This window comes from Cucurbita pepo, chromosome LG11 (genome assembly GCF_002806865.2).
Source record: "Cucurbita pepo subsp. pepo cultivar mu-cu-16 chromosome LG11, ASM280686v2, whole genome shotgun sequence".
In the NCBI taxonomy this organism is placed as follows: Eukaryota; Viridiplantae; Streptophyta; class Magnoliopsida; order Cucurbitales; family Cucurbitaceae; genus Cucurbita; species Cucurbita pepo.
Genome location: NC_036648.1, coordinates 6,819,923 through 6,839,211, shown reverse-complemented (window position 1 = coordinate 6,839,211; position 19,289 = coordinate 6,819,923). Strand labels below are relative to the sequence as shown.

The 19,289-nt window shown below is 37.5% G+C and overlaps 3 protein-coding genes across 9 annotated transcripts; all 3 read right to left on the bottom strand.

Moving 5' to 3' along the window:
- Positions 1-961: 961 nt before the first annotated feature.
- Positions 962-6,231, bottom strand: LOC111805779 (signal recognition particle receptor subunit alpha-like). 3 transcript variants are annotated; one of them, XM_023691008.1, is made up of 10 exons: positions 6,126-6,231; positions 3,949-4,927; positions 3,160-3,244; positions 2,977-3,072; positions 2,554-2,706; positions 2,358-2,465; positions 2,147-2,266; positions 1,490-1,615; positions 1,316-1,399; positions 1,112-1,243 (listed from the first exon to the last, which is right to left on the bottom strand). In XM_023691008.1, exons 2-10 carry the CDS (start codon positions 4,905-4,907, stop codon positions 1,118-1,120), a joined length of 1,857 nt encoding a protein of 618 aa, XP_023546776.1. In that variant the 5' UTR covers positions 4,908-4,927; positions 6,126-6,231; the 3' UTR covers positions 1,112-1,117. The 3 variants fall into 3 exon arrangements, with proteins under 3 accessions (XP_023546778.1, XP_023546776.1, XP_023546777.1); XM_023691009.1 differs by lacking the exon at positions 6,126-6,231 and adding an exon at positions 5,854-5,991; XM_023691010.1 differs by lacking the exon at positions 6,126-6,231 and having other exon boundaries at positions 962-1,243; positions 3,949-4,907.
- Positions 6,232-7,693: 1,462 nt separating this feature from the next.
- Positions 7,694-10,574, bottom strand: LOC111805783. The gene is made up of 4 exons (XM_023691013.1): positions 10,114-10,574; positions 8,721-8,791; positions 8,260-8,620; positions 7,694-8,177 (listed from the first exon to the last, which is right to left on the bottom strand). Exons 1-4 carry the CDS (start codon positions 10,165-10,167, stop codon positions 7,968-7,970), a joined length of 696 nt encoding a protein of 231 aa, XP_023546781.1. The 5' UTR covers positions 10,168-10,574; the 3' UTR covers positions 7,694-7,967.
- Positions 10,575-11,909: 1,335 nt separating this feature from the next.
- LOC111805780 (zinc finger protein 830-like) lies at positions 11,910-17,107 on the bottom strand. 5 transcript variants are annotated; one of them, XR_002816707.1, is made up of 5 exons: positions 16,150-17,107; positions 13,604-14,006; positions 12,585-13,450; positions 12,442-12,489; positions 11,910-12,360 (listed from the first exon to the last, which is right to left on the bottom strand). XR_002816707.1 is itself a non-coding variant. In XM_023691011.1 (3 exons), the coding sequence occupies exons 1-3, from the start codon at positions 16,696-16,698 to the stop codon at positions 12,654-12,656; spliced, it is 1,749 nt and encodes a 582-aa protein (XP_023546779.1). In that variant the 5' UTR covers positions 16,699-17,107; the 3' UTR covers positions 11,910-12,653. The 5 variants fall into 5 exon arrangements, 1 of the variants encoding a protein (XP_023546779.1); XR_002816706.1 differs by having other exon boundaries at positions 12,442-13,450; XR_002816705.1 differs by having other exon boundaries at positions 11,910-12,489.
- Between the last annotated feature and the right edge of the window lie 2,182 nt (positions 17,108-19,289).

Here is a 19,289-nt window from a genome sequence, read left to right as displayed (position 1 = left end):
CTTAAATAATTATAATTTAATTAAAAGAAAAATATTTGAATTTGGTGGTCGAATGAATTTAGTATTTTCAAGTCTAAACTTTGTAGGTTTGTGACTAATAAGTTTACGTCTTAACTTTGCTTTTAATTAAAGAAAGCAATGACAAAATGAAAGTTGAGAAAGCACTAGGGGTGCACATTCAACCCAAAAACTCGGACCAACCCAACTTGAACTATATAGGTGAAGTTCATTTTTCTGAACTTGAACGGAATCGGTTCGGTTTAGGTTCATTTTTCTAAACTCGAACGGAATCGGCTCGATTTCGTATGCGTAGAACCCACGGGTTGACTCGAGACAAATAAAATATATAAAATATATTAAAAATCCTTTTGTATTAGTGGGTTTGCGAGGCCCGTCTAGGAACAAGTTCGATGCCAATTATTTTATTTAATTTCTTTTATATTATTTATTTAATTTTATGATTTTGACCCTGTTAAACTATATTAATATGTTGCATTTTCCCTTGTTTTTTTATTGATTTTTTTTATTGAATAATTATAGATTTGTTTGTAAACTTTTAATATATTTTATGTTCAAATAATTATAAAAGGTGGATAAATAAAACTTTAAAAGAAAAATTTGACAAATCAATCTAAAAGAGAGGGTTGAGTTGGGTTATGAAAAGTTTTGGGTTTGGTTGGGTTACTAAGAACTTTTGGGTTTCCCAACCCGGACCATGTAAATTTCGCCCAGAACCCGGACCATGTAAACTCTTCGAAAGCATGACACCACAGCAAAAATAAAATAGAATTCAACCAAATTTTAAAATTTTAAATATTATAGAATTCAAAAGGGGTGAATTTGTCAGAAATAAGTTCTCATATTTTAAATATTTCACATATGATGAAATGATACAATACTCGAATATATTTGTCCCTACGTATTTAAAATGACCCAAAAAAAAAAAAAAAAAAAAAAAAAAAAAAAAAAANTAGAAAAACAGACGACCTCAAAAAATACAAAAGAGAGGAAGCCATGGGAAAAGAAGAGGGAAAAGGCAAGGCAAAACAAATCCATCCAACAGACTAAAGGATGGTAACATTATATCATTGGGTGCATAGACTTGGACATAGGGCTCTCATTTAATCAGCGTTTTGACGATCGATTTGACATTGAGTTTCTTCAGGTCGGTATACGACTGTCCACAGCCGACGAACATTACCGGTGCTCCCGATATGTAAACCATAGACAATGCTGCTCCGACCTGCAAGTAACCCCGACAAGCAATTGATTAGGATTTCCCTGATAAGCTATGAATATTCCTAAATTTGTTTACCTTGTCGTCAATCGTATCGAACTTCGTGAGCAAGATACCATCAATCAGTCTGGGTTGGGGTGTAGTTGAGAGATCAGCTAGTTTCTGCAGTGACAAGAACCAGAAAATGTATAAGATGGAGGGCTGGTTGAAAACTAGTACTGTGGATAGGTATAGGTATCATGTAAAGAAAACCTGATTAAACTTCGAAAGTTGATCGACGGCATCATTCCCGACGAGGGCCTCCCCGACGAACAAGACCAGATCCGGTTTGTTAAGGTTGATAAGCTTTGAGAGAGCTCTCATGAGTGGTTCGTTATCCTGAGAGTTGGAACATGTTTTGATATGAATGAATAAAAAATTCAAAACCAAAATAGAGGCAGACACAATTTTGCATCCAATATTTAGGCCTCCAAATCAGATATTATGGTGCCAGTATAGACCAAAATTCCGTTACGGTCCAATTCTGACCGGTAATAAATACCAAGGCTTTACAATATTTGACTGATCACAATTCTGTATAGTCTATTTACTACCGAAGTTCCTAGGGAATTCATTAGAGGAATGTTTCTAATAAAAATTGTTCCTTCTTGCATATCCCTACGAGTTTTTCAAATTAATCCTACAGATACGTATAATTCAGAAGAATATGCGAGTGATTCATAGCCAGCATCTCTTTCTTTTATCCATGTTTCTATGTTTCCACATCAACTGTGTACAGAATACAGTCATTTCAATATTATTTCTTTGATAAAATTTGAATATTTGGTCGAGATGATATGGAAAAATGTTACAAAATATGCAAGAGATCCACAATCATTTCAATTTTGGATAATAAGAAAAGATACAAACCTGCATTCTCCCAGCTGTATCAACAAGAACCACATCTGATCCATTTCGGGATGCCTCTTGGATTGCTTCTTTAGCTACAATTGCAGGATCTTTCTCATAGCCCTTCTCAAATATAGGGATCTGAAAAAGATTGAGGATAAATATAGGCAATGAGTCCTGATAAACAATTTCATGATTAACGAAAATTAAACATTGATGTGAGATCATATACCTGAAGTCTACGAGCATGAGTTCGAAGCTGTTCCACGGCTCCAGATCTAAATGTATCGCAGGCGGCCATCATGACACTAACTTTATGCTGCAGAAGCCAATAGGCCACCTGTATATCAAAGTTAAGCATTTAACTCCCTAAACAAAAGCCATGTCGAAAACACATGAAAACTTGTGGAGGAAGGAAGGGGCCTGACCTTGGCAAGATTAGTAGATTTTCCAACTCCATTGACCCCAACAAAAACTACCACATAAGGCTTCTTTTGTTCTTTTGCAGCATGCACATCCCTCAGAATGTCAATGGAGCGTCTTGGAGTCAGTATGCGGACTAGAGCTTCTTCCATTGCAGCCTACAATGAGAAATTAAAGCAATGGCTTTTGTGAGATCCCACATCAGTTGGGGAGGAGAACGATACGAATCATTTTTTATAAGGGTGTGGAAACCTCTCCCTAATAGACGCATTTTAAAAACCTCGAGGAGAAGTCCGAAAGAGAAAGCTCAAAGAGGGCAATATCGGCTAGCGGTGGGCTTGGGTCGTTACAGTTTTGGTCACTAACAAAATTAAATTAGAAATGTAGGTGAGAATAAACACTGGACAAGTGGCTATTCAAAGATGTACCTGCACTGTTGAAGAAATCCTCGTGAAAGAAGCTAGCTTTTTTCCCTCGAGACTAGCAGCTACTGATTCACAAAGTTTCTCAGCTATCTCCTCAGCCTAAAATCCAACCAGGATATATCTTGTTAATTTGCAGCCATAGTTACGAACAAGAGATGATAAGATAAATATGATATGAAAACATACCACATTCTTTGTCATGAGCCTGTCCTTGAGAGCTTTCAGAGCTGGTTCCAGGTCTGACTTATCCAAACTTGCCTTGCCTGAGATACTGGAAACACGAAAGTACCAAAAATAAAAATAAATATTAGATTGATAATCACACATTAAAGTTACATATCAAAGTATTCACAAAATAAGTCCTGTCACAAAGAACAAGATGGAATTTCTGGTTGTGATTTTAAGATACACTCCCCAGAACAAAATAAGTCATCTCTAAAATTATTTATAACACATACACATAGGTTCATCTTAATATCAAAACTCCAAAAGACTTTCTATACAATATAACTCGTTTTTGTTACTAAATGACAGTATTAAAGGCCTGTTAGTGCTCTCAAAATGTAAGTCACAAGTTTTGAACTCAACTACAAAACCCAATGCAACCATCCAGCTAAAACATATAAAATGCCCAGATAACAAATGTAATATAAATTTAATAATTTCACACTGACGAAAAAAGGAGAGGAAATTAGCACCATTTTTCTTTCATGAAACAAAAACTTTCATTGAGAAAACGTAACAAACGTTAAGAAATAAATATGGGGGACAAGAAAGTGGAAACCAAAATGGTAGATGAAAAATGTCAAATTGATGTATCAGAGAATTTGAAAGTTCGATAATATAATCGACCAACTGCATAAAATAAAGCACAAGGAACTAAAGAGCGTAAGTTTACCATAATCCATAACTTTTTTAAAATTGTTAGTAAACTGGTCAAGAAAGATGAGGTCATGAATGCAGAAAGAAGTTTACCTCTGGAACATAGATGAAAACCATCCTTTCTTCTTTGCATCAGGCTTACTACCGTTGTCACCTTCCTCATCTTCTTCTTCTTCCTCACTGTCACTACTAAAAACCTCTTCTTTGTCCATCATACTTTGGCCCTGATCGGCTGCGAAAACCTCGATGTTGTTGTCCCCTTCCTCACCCACAGCATCTGTGAAGTCTAATTTTGCCTCAGTAGGTTTATCATCCCAAACTCTATTCTTTTTTGTTACCTTTTTCTTTGACTCTTCCTTGGAGCCCTTGTTAGCTATAGTATCAGTTTTCTTCCCACCTTTAGACCTAAGCTTCTGAAGTTTATTTACATCAAAAGCCCCAACATTGGAACTTGCATTGTCTTTTCCATTAACGACTGCTGTCAGTTTAGATTCTATAACATGATCGCCATTGGAGCAACCATTCTCCAACTTACGTCCCTTTGTACGCTCAGCATCTCCTCCATCTGCCAAACCACTATTGCTTTTCTTGTTTTCTCCAAATCCAGTTTTTTGATCCTGCCCTTGCTTCCTGGCATTGTTCAATGGCTTCCCCACCTGCTTTGAATTTTTCAACTCATTAGCACGAGCCTCAGCCTCCATTCTAAGTTGCCTAAAGGTTTCATCAAAATCATCATAGACCATCTGCTTTGGATCATATATCTCAGAAAACCCCTGCTTCACCATGGAAAGCAAGTCATCCACATACAATAAATGAAGAATCCGTTGATACACTGCAACAAATACAAGGCCAAGCTCATTGTGGAAGGTCCACTTGAGGGTGTAGGCAGCACCTGGGGCATCATAATTGTAAGATGCTGCACCTGACCGTTCCTCTAAAAGACAGGATCTGATTAAAGTGTCAATAGGAGACCCTCTAAGTGCATTTCCAAGCTCCTTACAAGTCCATAGGATCAAACCCCCCCTAGTGAATATCAGCAACTGCTCTAACATCTTGATCTATTTCAAACACCCTGCAAATAAATACATTCATTTTAATAACTTAATGAAACTTCCCTCAGATGACATTGCATGGTTCTAATCACAACCTACAATCACAAAGGATTCCAGAATAATTGATGGCTCCAAAAGTTAACTGTAGCCATCCAACAGATCACTATTTGATTCAATCAATTCTCTAAATCACAATAACAAAAGACCATGAAGTACAATATTATTCCAAGGGAATAACTTTCAATTTTATAGGAAACAAGAAACTTTCAATTTAACAGACCAACAAACAACCTAAAGACCAAAAGGACAATACAACATTCCAACCACCCCGATCTTCTCCCTGAACAATGATGTTACAGGCTTTTCTTCCTGAGGATAGAAAGTGTGTAACTTGTGCGAAGCAACATCTCTTGTTCCTAACCCTGCAATCCTAATGAAACCACTCCCATATTGAGTTTATCTTAAAATCTTTGAGTTATGTGAAATGATAACATACTTTCTCCCAGAGGATTGAAAGTATGTAACTTGTGCAAAGCAACCTCTCTTGTTCCCGACTCTACAATGAAAATCCTAATGATAAGGCACGCCAGCACAACGGCGATAGGGCAAATGTGGATGAAGCGGGTATAAAGATATGAGGGCTGTGATTACATTGAGAAGAAACTCCGACAAGGAAAGAGCTTAATTGTGATTTTCTAAGATTCGCCCAAATTATTCTCGCTGCAAGATCCTAAGATGCCGAACTTCCAACCACAAAATCGCTATGCAACCAAATCAATTGTCCGAAATCATAGTGATTTCCTTCGACATGAACATAACAATGTAATCAACGATGAAAATGACAAAATGGGGGGAAATGGATCAAACCAATAGAAATAGTAAAGAAAAACTTTCGATATTTCAATAACTCTAACCAAATCATCATTTTATAAGCAACTAAACATACGAATCTTAAATCATGTCGATTCCACCGAACGCGCAAACTAATTATCAAATCGAGGAGGAAATCATCCAGAAACAAAATTTCGAAAACAAATATATAAAAAAAAAAAATCCACGATCGAGAAAACCTATCATGATGTGTAATTACAATTTCAATCTAGGGCATGGATCAAACGAGATTTAACGTAGATCGTAACAATTCCAATCCAAAAGTGGAAAAACAGGAAATGCATCAATCGGGAAAGAAAAAAAAAACGAGGGAGAGAAGAAACGAACCTGTAATCGATGCCTTTCTCGGAAGTCTAAATAAAAAACAAAAAAAAAAAAAAAACAAACTACAGAAGGAGGGGGCGAAAAAAAAAACAAGATCTACAAGAAAAAATTGAAAGGAAGAAGAAAAGATTCCTAGAAGAAAAGGGAAGAACAAGGAAACGGAAGTCTAAGTTTGTCTCCCCCTTTTATTATATTGGAAATAAAATCCAAAAAAGTGGATTCTTTTAGTTTCCATTTATGAAAACGGGTCCATTTCAAAACAAATCTTTAGGTGTCCTAGTGTTGCTTGTTCGGGCCGGTTGACAGAGATATCAACCAATTGAATGGGGGAGGATGTGACGGTCATGCATGTCCAAGGCGTGTGTCAATGGCCGCATGACAGATATCCCGATCTTGCTTGTCCAGGACGTGTTGTCCATGGTTGCATGCCCGTTCCAAACCCCTTTTACGTGCTTTCATCCTAGATAGGTCTTTACCATTCCATATTGGGTCAGGGTGTATGACCGTTCACTAAAATCGTGTCTACACCTGCAAAGGTTAAAATACCCCAAAATGTACTATAAGGGATATGACTAGTTGTCAACTTCTTCCTACCCGATAGTCATATGCAGTAAGTCGTCGTTGTTGCCTTTTTGCTTACCCATATAACACAATTTCCAATTTCTCAAATCTTGCTTTCAAAACTCTCTTTCAAAATCTCTTTCAAAATCCAGGGCCAGAGGCTCGAGCACACGGTCGTAAGCAACGCAAGAACGAATAGGCTTAACTCACTCGTTGCTGGGAAGTGAGTGTCGCACAATCGCAAGTCCGCTGCCATCAAAGTGCGATTTTGACAAGTTCAAATAAGTTTTTCCCTCACACACCTCCCGATGTTTGGCTCTAAAGAATTGTGTTTCTCAAACCCATATGACCAATTTTTTTTCATATCTTGCTAGGTTTGAAGTTTAATCGATTCATTGGATTATAATAACTATATATTTATATGAAAAACATGAAGAACAGGAGAGAAAAAATACAATAAGATAAACTAGCGTTCTTCGTCTGGTGTTTACAAGGAATCCTACTAGAACCCTAGTGTTCTTCGTCTACTAGGTTGATCAAGTATGTGAGTTGTGTGTTCTTAACAACTAATTCGATAAATTAGTCTTGTTTGTAGATATTTGCAAGGATCCAAAAAGAACTCTCGTGTTCATCATGTTTCATTCCCCTCGGGCCTAACATCATCGCTAGCACCAATATCGTTTAAAACCGTGCGGTTGACAGTGATACTTAATAGGCCAAAGCAAATAATATATGCTAACGATGAACTTGGACTGTTACAAATGATATCAAAGCTAGACATCAAGCAGTGTGCTAATGAAGACGTTAGGCCACGTAACCTAAACGTAAATAAAAACCTTAAAACATATTAAAGAAACACCATATAACTCTAAATTATCATCTACCCATATTTTCTTACCATATGAGAATATATGAAATTCATCTTAGATGTAAACCTACCCACCGCTATCAACGTCTGAGTACCTAAGATGAAAAAAATCGTAATTTAGACATCGTCAAGATCACAGTTTTGATGATAACCCAAACTTGCGACGTTAGATATACTTCAAAAATAAGGTACATTCGGAATGACTTTCCACGTGCTTAAGAGTTTCTTTCTAATACTTAAAAAACTCTTCTTAAGCACTTAGAAAGTCGTTCCTAAGAACCTTATCGAACTTTCTATTGACAAACATTGTAGGGTCGTAATTTTCTCGAGCCGAGTGAGAACTATATAAAATAATAATAACAATGGAATTTCAAGGAAGCCCAGTTAATTTCCCACAGGCAAATGAAGAGAGAATTTCAAGCTCTTAATGCCACTCGGTCTTGCCATGAGATCTTCCTTTTTCCTGCTCTGTTTGATCCATTGCCAACATTCCTACACATGGACGACACCATCAAGTCACTGTTCTTCGCATCGACTTCGCTTCTCGAACAGATATTCTTCAGCTCGTCATCGTCGTCCTCCTTTCTTAGTGGTTCGAAACCCACCTGCAATTCTTCTTCCTCCCTCTGAAGCAAGAAACATATGTTAAAAAACTGAGAGCAAATGTATTTAACTATAAGAAACAAGATTCGGAGTCATCATAGGTACCGAGATCTGGTTAAGATCGAACACCGGGGTCATGTTCGTATTGGCAGCAACTTCATGTGCTCTGTATACTCTCTCTTTCTGGCTAACAATAGGAAAATAATGGAGTATACTCATTTCCTTCTTGCTGCACATCCTTGACTTCTGGTTTACGTCGCAAACCGACCGAGCTTTTCGAGTGGTGGCTTCCGTCCCATCGGAGATTCCTCCCCTTCGGTTTAAGTTACGAGCTTCTCTTTTTCGAGAACGATTTTCTTTCTTTGAGACGGGAGGTCGGATTTTAAGGTTCTGTGGCAGCTTGAAACCAGCCTTTGGTTGAGTTTCAGGGTGGTTCTTCAAGAGTTCATATTTATGCCTCAAAAAGCTAAAGGAGAATGGAAATAAACATGACTCAATTCACAACATTAACAGATTCCTCATAGAAATTCACAACATTAAAGGAGAAGAATGGTTCTAAACTATACCGAACTTCAGCCAAAAGGGTCGACTTTTTCTGCTTCAAGATCAACAGTTTCTCCTTCAATGCTTCTGTTTCCTGAAATGAAAATGATTCAATTGGTCAAGTTCTATATATGAAGTTTCTCCGAGTTATGCTAAGTGCCCGAGCGCCCCACTAGAGAGCCCGAGCGCCCCACTAGAGAGGCCTAGTTCTAAATTTGAAGTTATAACTTATGGACAGTAGATGTTTCAGAGAGCCCGAGCGCCCCACTAGAGAGGCCTAGTTCTAAATTTGAAGTTATAACTTATGGACAGTAGATTGAAACATTTGTAGTTACTCATAGCTCGACTAATCTCACTCGACGAGATCAAGTAACCCTATAACTTGTACCTCGACTAATTTAGACTAGGCCTTGCTAGAGAGGCCTAGTCTAAATTTGAAGTTATAAAATATAGACGGTAGATTGAAACGAGATTAAAAATGTAACCCTAACTGCCTAGAATATTTAGACTAGGCCTTGCTAGAGAAGGCCCTCATACCTCGACTAGTCTCACTCGACAAGATTAAAAAAGTAACCCTATAACTCGTAGCTCGACTAATTTAGACTAGGCCCCGCTAGAGAGGCCTAGTCTAAATTTGAAGTTATAACTTATAGACGGTAGATTGAAACATTCATACTTACTCGTACCTCGACTAATCTCACTCGACGAGCATAAAAAAACTAACCAACCCTATAACTCGTACCTCGACTAATTTAGACTAGGCCCGCCAAGAGGCCGAACTCTTACCTCGACTAATTTAGACTAGGCCCCGCTAGAGACGCCTAGTCTACATTTGAATTTATAACTTATGAACAGTAGTTTGAAACATTCATAGTTCCTCGAATCTCAACTAATCTCACTCGACGAGATCAAAAAACTAACCCTACAACATGTTTATTATCCCACGTGTAACTTGCCACCACGATATGAACACGTGATCACAAAGTCGTATGAACTTACAACTTGTAGGCAATTACAGAAGAAGGCAAATTATCTGAAGAAGCCACCATGATTTGAACACTAAACACAAAACAAAACACGTGGAATGGTTCGAATGTTTAACTTCTTGGTCGAGAATATATGCATTAGTTGAGGTGGCCGGGCCAGGATACGTACAAATTTGTCGAAGTCTAAGGTTGTTTTAGCATTCAAAGACACCAAAAATTAACACAAACATCAAAAGCAATATTTCAGTAATTCACAATTTTCTCAGCAACCAAATAAAATCCAAACAATTTCTAATATCTGAGACCAAATTCAGCAGCAAATGAACAAGGAAAAAACAACAATAATCGAAGAACAAGAAGTCGTAAGGATGAAACGTATGAAAAGAAGAGATCAAAACAGGGGGAAAAAATGCATAAAAGAACATATTACATTGTGCAGCTCGGCGTAATCCTGCAAGAGACCTGGATGATTGATTCCGATCATCGGTGTCTGGAACAAACCGCGCGCCTCCGGTTTTGGAGGTTTGTTGATCCGATTGAAAGAGAGGAAATGGAAAGGATGGAGGGATTGAAGAAGAAGTTAAACCTAGAAGAAAACGAAAAAGAGAGGGGGGATTGAGGGAAGTTGGTTGATTTAGGGAAGAGAGAGAGAGAGAGAGAGATGGAGGGATTTTGTTTGGTTGATTTACGGATTTGATGGGAATGGAAATTGGTTTGGACCAACGGGGCCATCGATGAGAGAGAGAGAGAGAGAGAGAGAGAGAGAGAGAGAGGGAGAGGATTGTTGTGGAGATATTTGATGGGTGAAAAAATGTGAGAGTATATGGAATTCAGTGAATTTGTGTTTGTGTTTGTGTTTGTTAATGGCGTTTGTTTGCAGGTGATGTTCTTTGCTTTGCTTTGCTTTTAAGGCCTTTTTTATTTTTTTCTTTTCTCTCTTAAATCAATCAATCAATCCAAAAAGATTCTCTCCTTCCCTCTCTCTCTCTCTCTCTCTCTCCCCCCTCCCCCAAAATCCCTCTCTCTCTCTCTCTCTCTCTCTCTCCCAAAAGTCATCTCTCTCTCTCCCAAAATTCATCTCTCTCTCTCCCAAAATTCATCTCTCCCAAAATTCATCTCTCTCCCTCTCTCTCTCTCTCTCTCTCTCCCAAAATTCATCCCTCTCTCTCTCTCTCTCTCTCCCAAAATTCATCTCTCTCTCTCTCTCTCCCAAAATTCATCTCTCTCCTCAATCCCTCTCTCTCTTTCTCTCCCAAAATCCATAACACTCTCTCCCAAAATCCATCTCTCTCCTTCCCTTTATCTCAAAAGTCATTTGTCTCCCTCCCTCTCTCCCTCTCTCTCTCTCTCTCTCTCTCTCTCTCTCTCTCTCATCGATGGCCCCGTTGGTCCAAACCAATTTCCATTCCCATCAAATCCGTAAATCAACCAAACAAAATCCCTCCATCTCTCTCTCTCTCTCTCTCTTCCCTAAATCAACCAACTTCCCTCAATCCCCCCTCTCTTTTTCGTTTTCTTCTAGGTTTAACTTCTTCTTCAATCCCTCCATCCTTTCCATTTCCTCTCTTTCAATCGGATCAACAAACCTCCAAAACCGGAGGCGCGCGGTTTGTTCCANCTCTCTCTCTCTCTCTCTCAAAACCCACCTCTCTTTCTCTTCCTTCTCAAAGCCCATTTCTCTCTCTCCCTCTCAAAACGTCTCAAAAGGTGGGTGGGTGAAATTTTACCACCTAAATAATTATTCTCATTTTATTTTATTTTATTGTAATTACTTTACAATAAGAAGAAAGAACCATCAAGAGAGACCTTACAAACAATGTCATACCCATCTATAGTTGAGTGATAGTTGAGGAGATATGTCAAGAATTTGGATCATACTTGAGGAGAAAATAAGAAAAGCATGGGCATTACTATTTATCGTTTTTGATCGGTCTAATTATTGTGATCAGTTTATAAGATTTTGAGAATAATCTTTGTTCGCCTTTTTTGTATTTAGTGATTCATGAATTGTAAATACTCGTGCTATTGTAATGAAACATGTCTACCATTCAATATAGTAACATTTTATAATTGTATGAACTATTGGTGCAATTTTACTAAACATAAGAACCAAATAAATAATAATAATAAAAATGAGGAGCAAAATTAAAGTTGATTCAAGTTGAGGTAGTTTCAAAGCTTAGAGAAACAAAACAATAACTTCAAAAAGTATAGCTTCCAATTATATGTTCAATGGGATTCGTTAACATATATTAAACACATTGTATTTAGGTTTAAAGGGCCAATTAAGTACGTACATTTTGAAGTTCAAGAAACTATTACCCACGAACATGAAAGAGAACTAACAAGATAACCTACTAAAATACGCTACCCAATCCTTCACGGTACAAATAGGACGAGAACAATTTGACCATATAAAACTACAAATTATAGCTTCGAACATGTTCATCGACATTCTCGATTCATGCTATGAAAAACCGTTCTCGCACCAAAATGGAGACGATAATTAAGGAAATATATTCACAATATCTTGTTTTACCCTTCTCAAGCCAAATGCAGTCCCTTACTCGCTCTTTATTATATCATCAAAGGCTTGTTTATGGCTAAGCCAACCACTCTAACTTGTCTACTAGCTTTGGGTTGGTTGTATGGCTGTAGCCACCAGGCAAGCCTTTTTCTCCAAAAAAGAGAGCAAGTAAAGGATAATTTAGCACGAAAGAAGATGGGAATATATTAACTAAATAAACGGTCAACTTACTAGAGGTTCTAGAGGCTCTCGAGACTTCGGCTGTGAACCATGCACCTCCTACGATTTTGAAAATCCATTTTCGACTATGAAAAGCTTGAAAAGTACTTAAAAAGTCATTCTAAACCGCCCTATCACTAATCAACGGGCAATACCTGTTGTCGACCGTTCCTCTTCTTTTGTCCAGTTATCTACATCTGCATCTCTCTCAGGTTTCTTGAAAGCTAAAATGGCCTCCCTGTCCAAGTTTGATCAGGTTGTTGAAGATTTGCTTGGTGTTTCTTCCCATTCAAATGAGCAACCATCACGCCTGCAGCATAAGCACCAACCTTGCACTTTTTACACCAAAACTTAAACTTCTTTTTCGCCGCAAGAAGGTCCTCAGTGGTAAAGTTTTGCCCAAACACTGCCTGGTTCTGTTGCAAATTCAAAAGGTTCTGCAGGTTCTGGTTCTGTTGCGAATTCAAAACGTTCTGCGAGTTCTGGTTCTGGTTCTGCAAGTTCTGTTGTGTATCATCCTCGTTTTCGCCTGCTTTCAAAAGGTTCTGCAGGTTCTGTTGCTCATCCTCCTCTTCGTCACCTGATTCCAGAATGTTTTGCAGGTTCTGTTGCTTATTATCATCCTCTAATTCACCTGAATTCAGAAAGTTCTGCAGGTTAGGGTTATGCAGGCTCTGTTGATTATTATCCTCCCCGTCATCTGATTTCGGAAAGTTCTGCAGGTTCGGGTTATGCAGGCTCTGTTGTTTATTATCCTCCCCGTCATCTGATTTTGGAAAGTTCTGCAGGTTCGAGTTATGCAGGCTCTGTTGATTATTATCCTCCCTGTCATCTGATTTCGGAAAGTTCTGCAGGTTCGGGTTATGCAGGCTCTGTTGCTTATTATCCTCACCGTCATCTGATTTCGGAAAGTTCTGCAGGTTCTCTTGCTTATCATCCTCTTTTTCAACTGATTTCAGAAGGTTCTCCAGGTTATTGTTCTGGTTCTGCTGGTTCTGTTGCTCATTATCCTCTTTGTCACCTGATTCCAGNTCCGGTTGCTTATTATCCTCCATGTCGTCTGATTTCAGAAAGTTCTGCAGGTTCTCTTGCTTATCATCCTCTTTTTCACCTGATTTCAGAAGGTTCTCCAGGTTACTGTTCTGGTTCTGTTGCTCATTATCCTCTTTGTCACCTGATTCCAGAAAGTTCGGAATTAATGCGTTCGCGACAAAACTACCTTCCGTTTTCTCACCTTGAAGAGTTTCTCCATCTTTCGACTCCTTTAGTTCGATTGCACCTGCAGAGCCAAACGTTTTCTCCAGCTTCATCCTTTTGTTAGATAATGGCTCGGGTGGTGCAGCCTGGAAAAATTTGCTTGCATTTTGAGCCCTCAGACCAGCTTCTCTGCGCTTGTGCTTCTTGCCATGAAGGTGTTCATTAAAAACCTTTTCGTTTGTCACGGTAACTTGACACAGTGCACAACTCAACTCGCCCTTTGGAGTCTTCTTCATATAAGATGATTGGACGTTGTCGGAAGACGTTGATGCCATCTCGGCCTTTCTCTTTTCTCTAAATAAATTTGGGTCGGGTTTTTCCTGCAGCAACATTCTCAACTCCATAGGAATGAACTCTTCTAATTTTAGACCATGTTTGAATTGATTTTCTAAATACTTAAAAAACTTCTTTTTCTTGCACTTGAAAGAATATATTTTTAAACACTTCGTGCTTAAAAATACATTTTTCAGATCTAGAAACACGTTTTAAGTACTTAAAAAGTCATTCCAAGCATGCCCCTAATCCTTCTTAAGTTGTATTTATAATGTGAAAGCAAATGAATATAGTTCTAACATGACTTTACAACATCATGAAATGAAGAACTAGAAAGACAGATTCAGCACATCACACACATGAACACTTCTTACAAAGGGCATTTGTTTTGTATGAACCGCAAAATTTCACCGAAATTAAGACATCAAAATCAGATTGCAAACCATTTGACATGAAGGAAGTTAGTTCACCTACAAAAAGATGTGTAATATCTTTCTAATTCGTAAATAATGCCATTATTTGAATTGTGATTGCCTAGAATTCCAACCATGTTTGATAATACAAAACTGATCATCAATCATACCTATATAATTAGTACACAAGCGAATGGAAAACTACCTTTTTGTCCTAGTAAATTTAAATAAAAGTTCACATAAATATTTCTACAAGTTTGATTACTTATCTTCCAATATTACAGCCTGTTTTACCCAAAATTGGCAACCTTTAGAATCTAAATTGTCTGCTAGTTTTTACTAAATTGTTTAATCACTATGATAACTAAAATTTGAGATACATATATATTTAGTCAGAATAAGTTCTTGAACTTTCAATTTTGTGTCTTATAAGTCATTAAAGCTTAATAAATGACTTATAGATACTTAAACTTGCAGTTTTGTGCTCAATAGATCCTTGAATTTTCAATTTTATGTCGGGTAGGTCTTTGACCTATTCATGAATCTGCCAGATTCAGAAAATTGAAAATGTAGAGTCTATTTTACATAAAGTTTAAGTTTATATCTAATACATAAATTAATTATAAGAAGGTTTGAATATATCAAAAACATATTCGATACAAATTGAAAGTTTAGGGACCTATAGACATTTTATAAGCTCAAGAACTTATTAGACACAAAATTGAAAGCTTGGAGACCTAATAAACACCAAATTGAAAGTACAAAGCCCTATTAAACACTTTTGAAAGTTTAGAAACTAAATATACACAGATCTTAAAATCTTAAAATAAAGGGACTAAATTTTTAGTTCAACTATTAAAATACTATTTAAAAGATAAAAAGTAAAAGTAGACAAAATTTCAAATCAAACTATCAAATTTAAGAGCAGTTGGGAGATTTATTTGGCAATCAGTATTAGTTTTGAAAATTTTGATTCAGTGATTGGTAAATTCAAGTGCTTGTGTGGATTGAAACCTTGGTGACAAATTCGTGATTATGAAAAGAATAACCACATAATTTTCTCTAAAAAAATTGGTCTTTTGGGAACACAACAAGAAAAAAAAAAAACAATAAAAGCTATAGGGTAAATGAAATAATAAAAACAAAGGGATCGAAACCATAATTAAATCTAAAAAACATCTTTAACTCCAATTTCAAATCTTAGAAACATTGACCTTTTGAACTGTTCATGAAAAAGCGATCGTACTAGATATTGTACTTAATTTTTTTTTTTAAAATCAAAATGAACATTTAGCAGTAGACATATACTACATTTTTTGAGGTTAGCTACTATCTCACTTTGAGGTTTGGGTCTATTTGATCGTTAAACCGTCAAAATTGTGTCTAAAAGGTCTATGAACTTTAAAAATGTCTAATAGGTCCCTAAACTTTCAATTCCATAGATCTTTGACATATTTAGAACTTTTAAAGGTTAATTGATCCATTAGATATAAAATTGAATTTTATGTCTGATGGAACACTAACCTTACAATTTTGTTTCTAGACTCGTAAATAAAAACATTTAAAGTCACACCCGACACTTTCTAAAAGTTTAAGAACGGATATGCATAAAATTGGGAGTGGAAGTGCCTAAGTTAAAGTATGCAAAAACTTATAATTTAAGAAAAAAAGCAATTTCTTAAGAAAAAAGACAGAGCCAAAGGTGGTTGTAAAAGCCCTAAAACATGGTATCTATTCATCATGAAAGGAATGTAAAAAGATAGAGATAGAGCCAAACCAGTACAATGAGTTTGTTTTCATCAGGCTGTAGTACTTGACGCTCCCTATAGTGTTCCGCCATAAACGGCTGAACCCGTGGTGGCAATGCCGCTGGACCAAACCCTAGGCATTCGGAACTTTTTGCTTTATCCATTCTCTGCCATTCTTGGAATGATTGCACCATTACCGCAGGCGACGGAGACAGAGAAGGCCCTGCCGCAGCGAACGGCACTCCCCATGGTTGGGGCTGTCGGAGAGGATATCCCACTGATTGCGCAACTTCACGAATCGCTCTCTCTCGTTCGAACAACATCAGTTCTCTCCTCGCATCCTCTTCCAGAAATCTCTGCCGTTCAATCTCCAGCACCAATTTCTCTTGTCTCAATCGCATCAACTCCATCTCGCAGTGCATTACCTCGTTGGTATCAAACGGCGTTCTCAGTGTTGCCATGTTCGTGGTTCGTCCGAGATAGGCGTCTGTTGAATTCAAATCCATCAAATCGAAATCGAAAATCAAGTAAAACCAGAGAAAAGTAACATAAATCCAAGATTCCTCTCTCAAATGCATTGTATAAGTGCAGCCGGACCTAAAACCGCTTGGGATGATATGTTTGGGGTTTTACAAAGTGGAACCGCTTCCGTAACCTAAAATAGTAAAGAACCCTAACCAAGCTAGAAAAGGAAAAGCATAAAATTTCTTCGCGGTAATATACACGAAGAATAAAAGTTAAAACTTCTTTCCCTAAATTGAAACTTCCATCCAAAATTTAAGAAATTGCAATTAAATTTCTCATCCTAAAGCCGGCCAGAATCCCAGCGCATTCAGAAAAAGTTCCACAATTCCAAGGAAAACCATTCACTATCCAAATCATCAAAAAAACGGAAGAAATTTCAACCTCTCCAGTCCGCTTGATTTTCACAGAATCCAAACAGAGTAAACATAGAAACAACGCAATGCGAACTAGAAAACAGCTTACAAACAACATAAACCTGGAAATTGCACACTGCAGCGGCGGCATAGGAGGAGCACACTGCAGCGGAGGCATAGGAGGAACACACTGAAGCGGCGGCATAGAAGAAGCACACTGCAGCGGCGGTGGCGGAGATCGGTGATCGCCGGCACGGAACTTGAACTCCATGGTCAAAACGCAGAAAAACGAAAGAGGAAAGCGAAGGTTAGGGTTAGGGTTAGGGTTAGGGATTCCGGCGAGCGGCGGAGGGAGAGGCAAAGAAGAAGGAAAGTTGAAGAAGATGAGAAGAAAGGAGGGAGAAAACCTGGATCAACAATCGGCATCCATAGTCATGGAAGTGAATCTCGCCCTCCAAGGCAACCAATTTCCTTTTCTCCCCCACATCTCTGATTCAAATATTATTTTATTTCATTTTATTTGCTCAAAAAAAGGGTTATTTTTTTATTTTTTTATTTTTTATTTTTTTTTCCTTTGGCCATATTTTTTCCGTTTTATTTTAAAAAAGGAAATTATTTTTAGAATAAAACCATTTTTATCCTTAACCGCCCAACTTTGAAAGCCTTACCATAATAAAAATAATAATAATAATAAATAAATAAATAACTCTTTTTTTTTTAATCAAATTAAATTTTCTACCATTATTTAATTGAATAAGTTAATAACTCAACCCAACCTGAGTTATTAGTCGCCCCGACCTTTATTTCAAAAAAAAAGAAAAAAATTTAAATCTGGTGTCCGACCATACGGGTTGAGTTATAGCTATCGTTGACTATCTTAAAACTCTCAACTTTTTTCCTCATTCGGGCCTTTGTTACACTCCCTCCAACTCCATTTACCCCACGCTCGTTGCTGCTTTGGTTCACCGTTGTTGTCTAATTTCTCGATTCGTCTATTTGACTTTCATTTGCTTGAAAACAAATATTTGGTGCTGATTTTGCTCCTCGTTTTAGCTTCGATTTAGCTCGCTCTGCCTACAATCGAGAGTCATCCTTGCACCTCTTTGCTACTCAAACGAGTTCAACGACACCCTCCAAACATCTATGGTAAGCTTCTGTTTCTCTTCCAAGGAGGTCACCCGAAATAGAATTGTTTCAACCAAAACTTAATTTTTGAGTTCCTATGATCTCGAGCCACCAAAAAAGAAGATACACTTTGTTAGTATATACAGTAACTATCAATTCTTTTAAGTATTTCTCAGTCATCATATTCTTATGATAACTCTCATTCAAAAAATAATTTCAGTTCATTCGATGTACTCTTTCTTTATTCGAGTATCACAAGGCTACTAGAGGATCACCAGCTAACCTCTAGTAACAAAAATCTTATTATAATTGACTCACATATGTACCTTAGTTGGTTGTGGTTCAAACACATGTCACCCGTAACTCACCCACATATGTATCTCTCCCACTTTTATCTCTTACTTCACACCTTGGAACGCACCTTCTTATAGAGAGAGAGACGCTTCCACATCTTCTTAACCCAAAATGGCAAATGGTTGGGGAGGGGAAAGGTTCCTTTTTTTAGGGTACCCCCGAGAATTTGGGTGAAGGAGCCAATTTTGGCGAGAAGGGCGGCGGCAATTTGTTGGCGAAGAGGCCAGTGTGGCACCCAATTCCAAAGGTAAATCTCTGCCTAAGGTCGATGGGCTTATCAAGATTCTATATATTTTCGAAGAGAATGCTGATGAAAATTCTAAGATTAGGATTTCTGTGAAGGATGAAGGGAAAATTGGGAAGAAAACGAAAGAGGCTATGTTTGGAAGATGTGAGGTTGTATGTACAGAGTACGACGAAGGATGATTTGGAGGTCAAAAGGGTTGAGCCGAAAAGTAATCAATCGGCTCTGCCTGCGGCAGCCATGAAGACTGCCCCTGCGGCGTCAAAGCCAGCAGGGGTGGTGGAGAAGAAGATTAGAGGATTCAAAAGCCATAAATGAGAAATGATCGAGGTTGTTAAACCGAAAGGGCTCTGATACCATGAGAGTGTTTGATTAATCCACCACACCTAAATGGTGTGAAAGTTATCTTACTTATAATAAAACAAATTACAACGATATGGAAATAGTAATAAATGGAAATAACAATAAATGGAAAGATACATGTGGTAATAAGTCAAATAGGCAAATGTTAGATATTTGCCTTATAATAAAATATTAAATATAATATATATGGTAAACTATAATTTAT

Bases quoted from the DNA above. Each gene is read 5' to 3' on its own strand.
- LOC111805779 (XM_023691008.1), bottom strand. From the start codon at position 4,907: ATGTTAGAGCAGTTGCTGATATTCACTAGGGGGGGTTTGATCCTATGG. The intron at 2,707-2,976 runs GTACATCTTTGA...TTCTCATTGTAG, and splicing joins GGATTTCTTCAACAGTGCAG to GCTGCAATGGAAGAAGCTCT. The intron at 2,466-2,553 runs GTCAGGCCCCTT...TTTGATATACAG, and splicing joins AATCTACTAATCTTGCCAAG to GTGGCCTATTGGCTTCTGCA.
- LOC111805783 (XM_023691013.1), bottom strand. From the start codon at position 10,167: ATGATCGGAATCAATCATCCAGGTCTCTTGCAGGATTACGCCGAGCTG. The intron at 8,792-10,113 runs GTAATATGTTCT...TTTTCATTTCAG, and splicing joins ATTACGCCGAGCTGCACAAT to GAAACAGAAGCATTGAAGGA. The intron at 8,621-8,720 runs GTATAGTTTAGA...ATTCTCCTTTAG, and splicing joins ACCCTTTTGGCTGAAGTTCG to CTTTTTGAGGCATAAATATG.
- LOC111805780 (XM_023691011.1), bottom strand. From the start codon at position 16,698: ATGCATTTGAGAGAGGAATCTTGGATTTATGTTACTTTTCTCTGGTTT. The intron at 14,007-16,149 runs GTTTGGCTCTAT...ATGTTGCTGCAG, and splicing joins AAAACAAACTCATTGTACTG to GAAAAACCCGACCCAAATTT.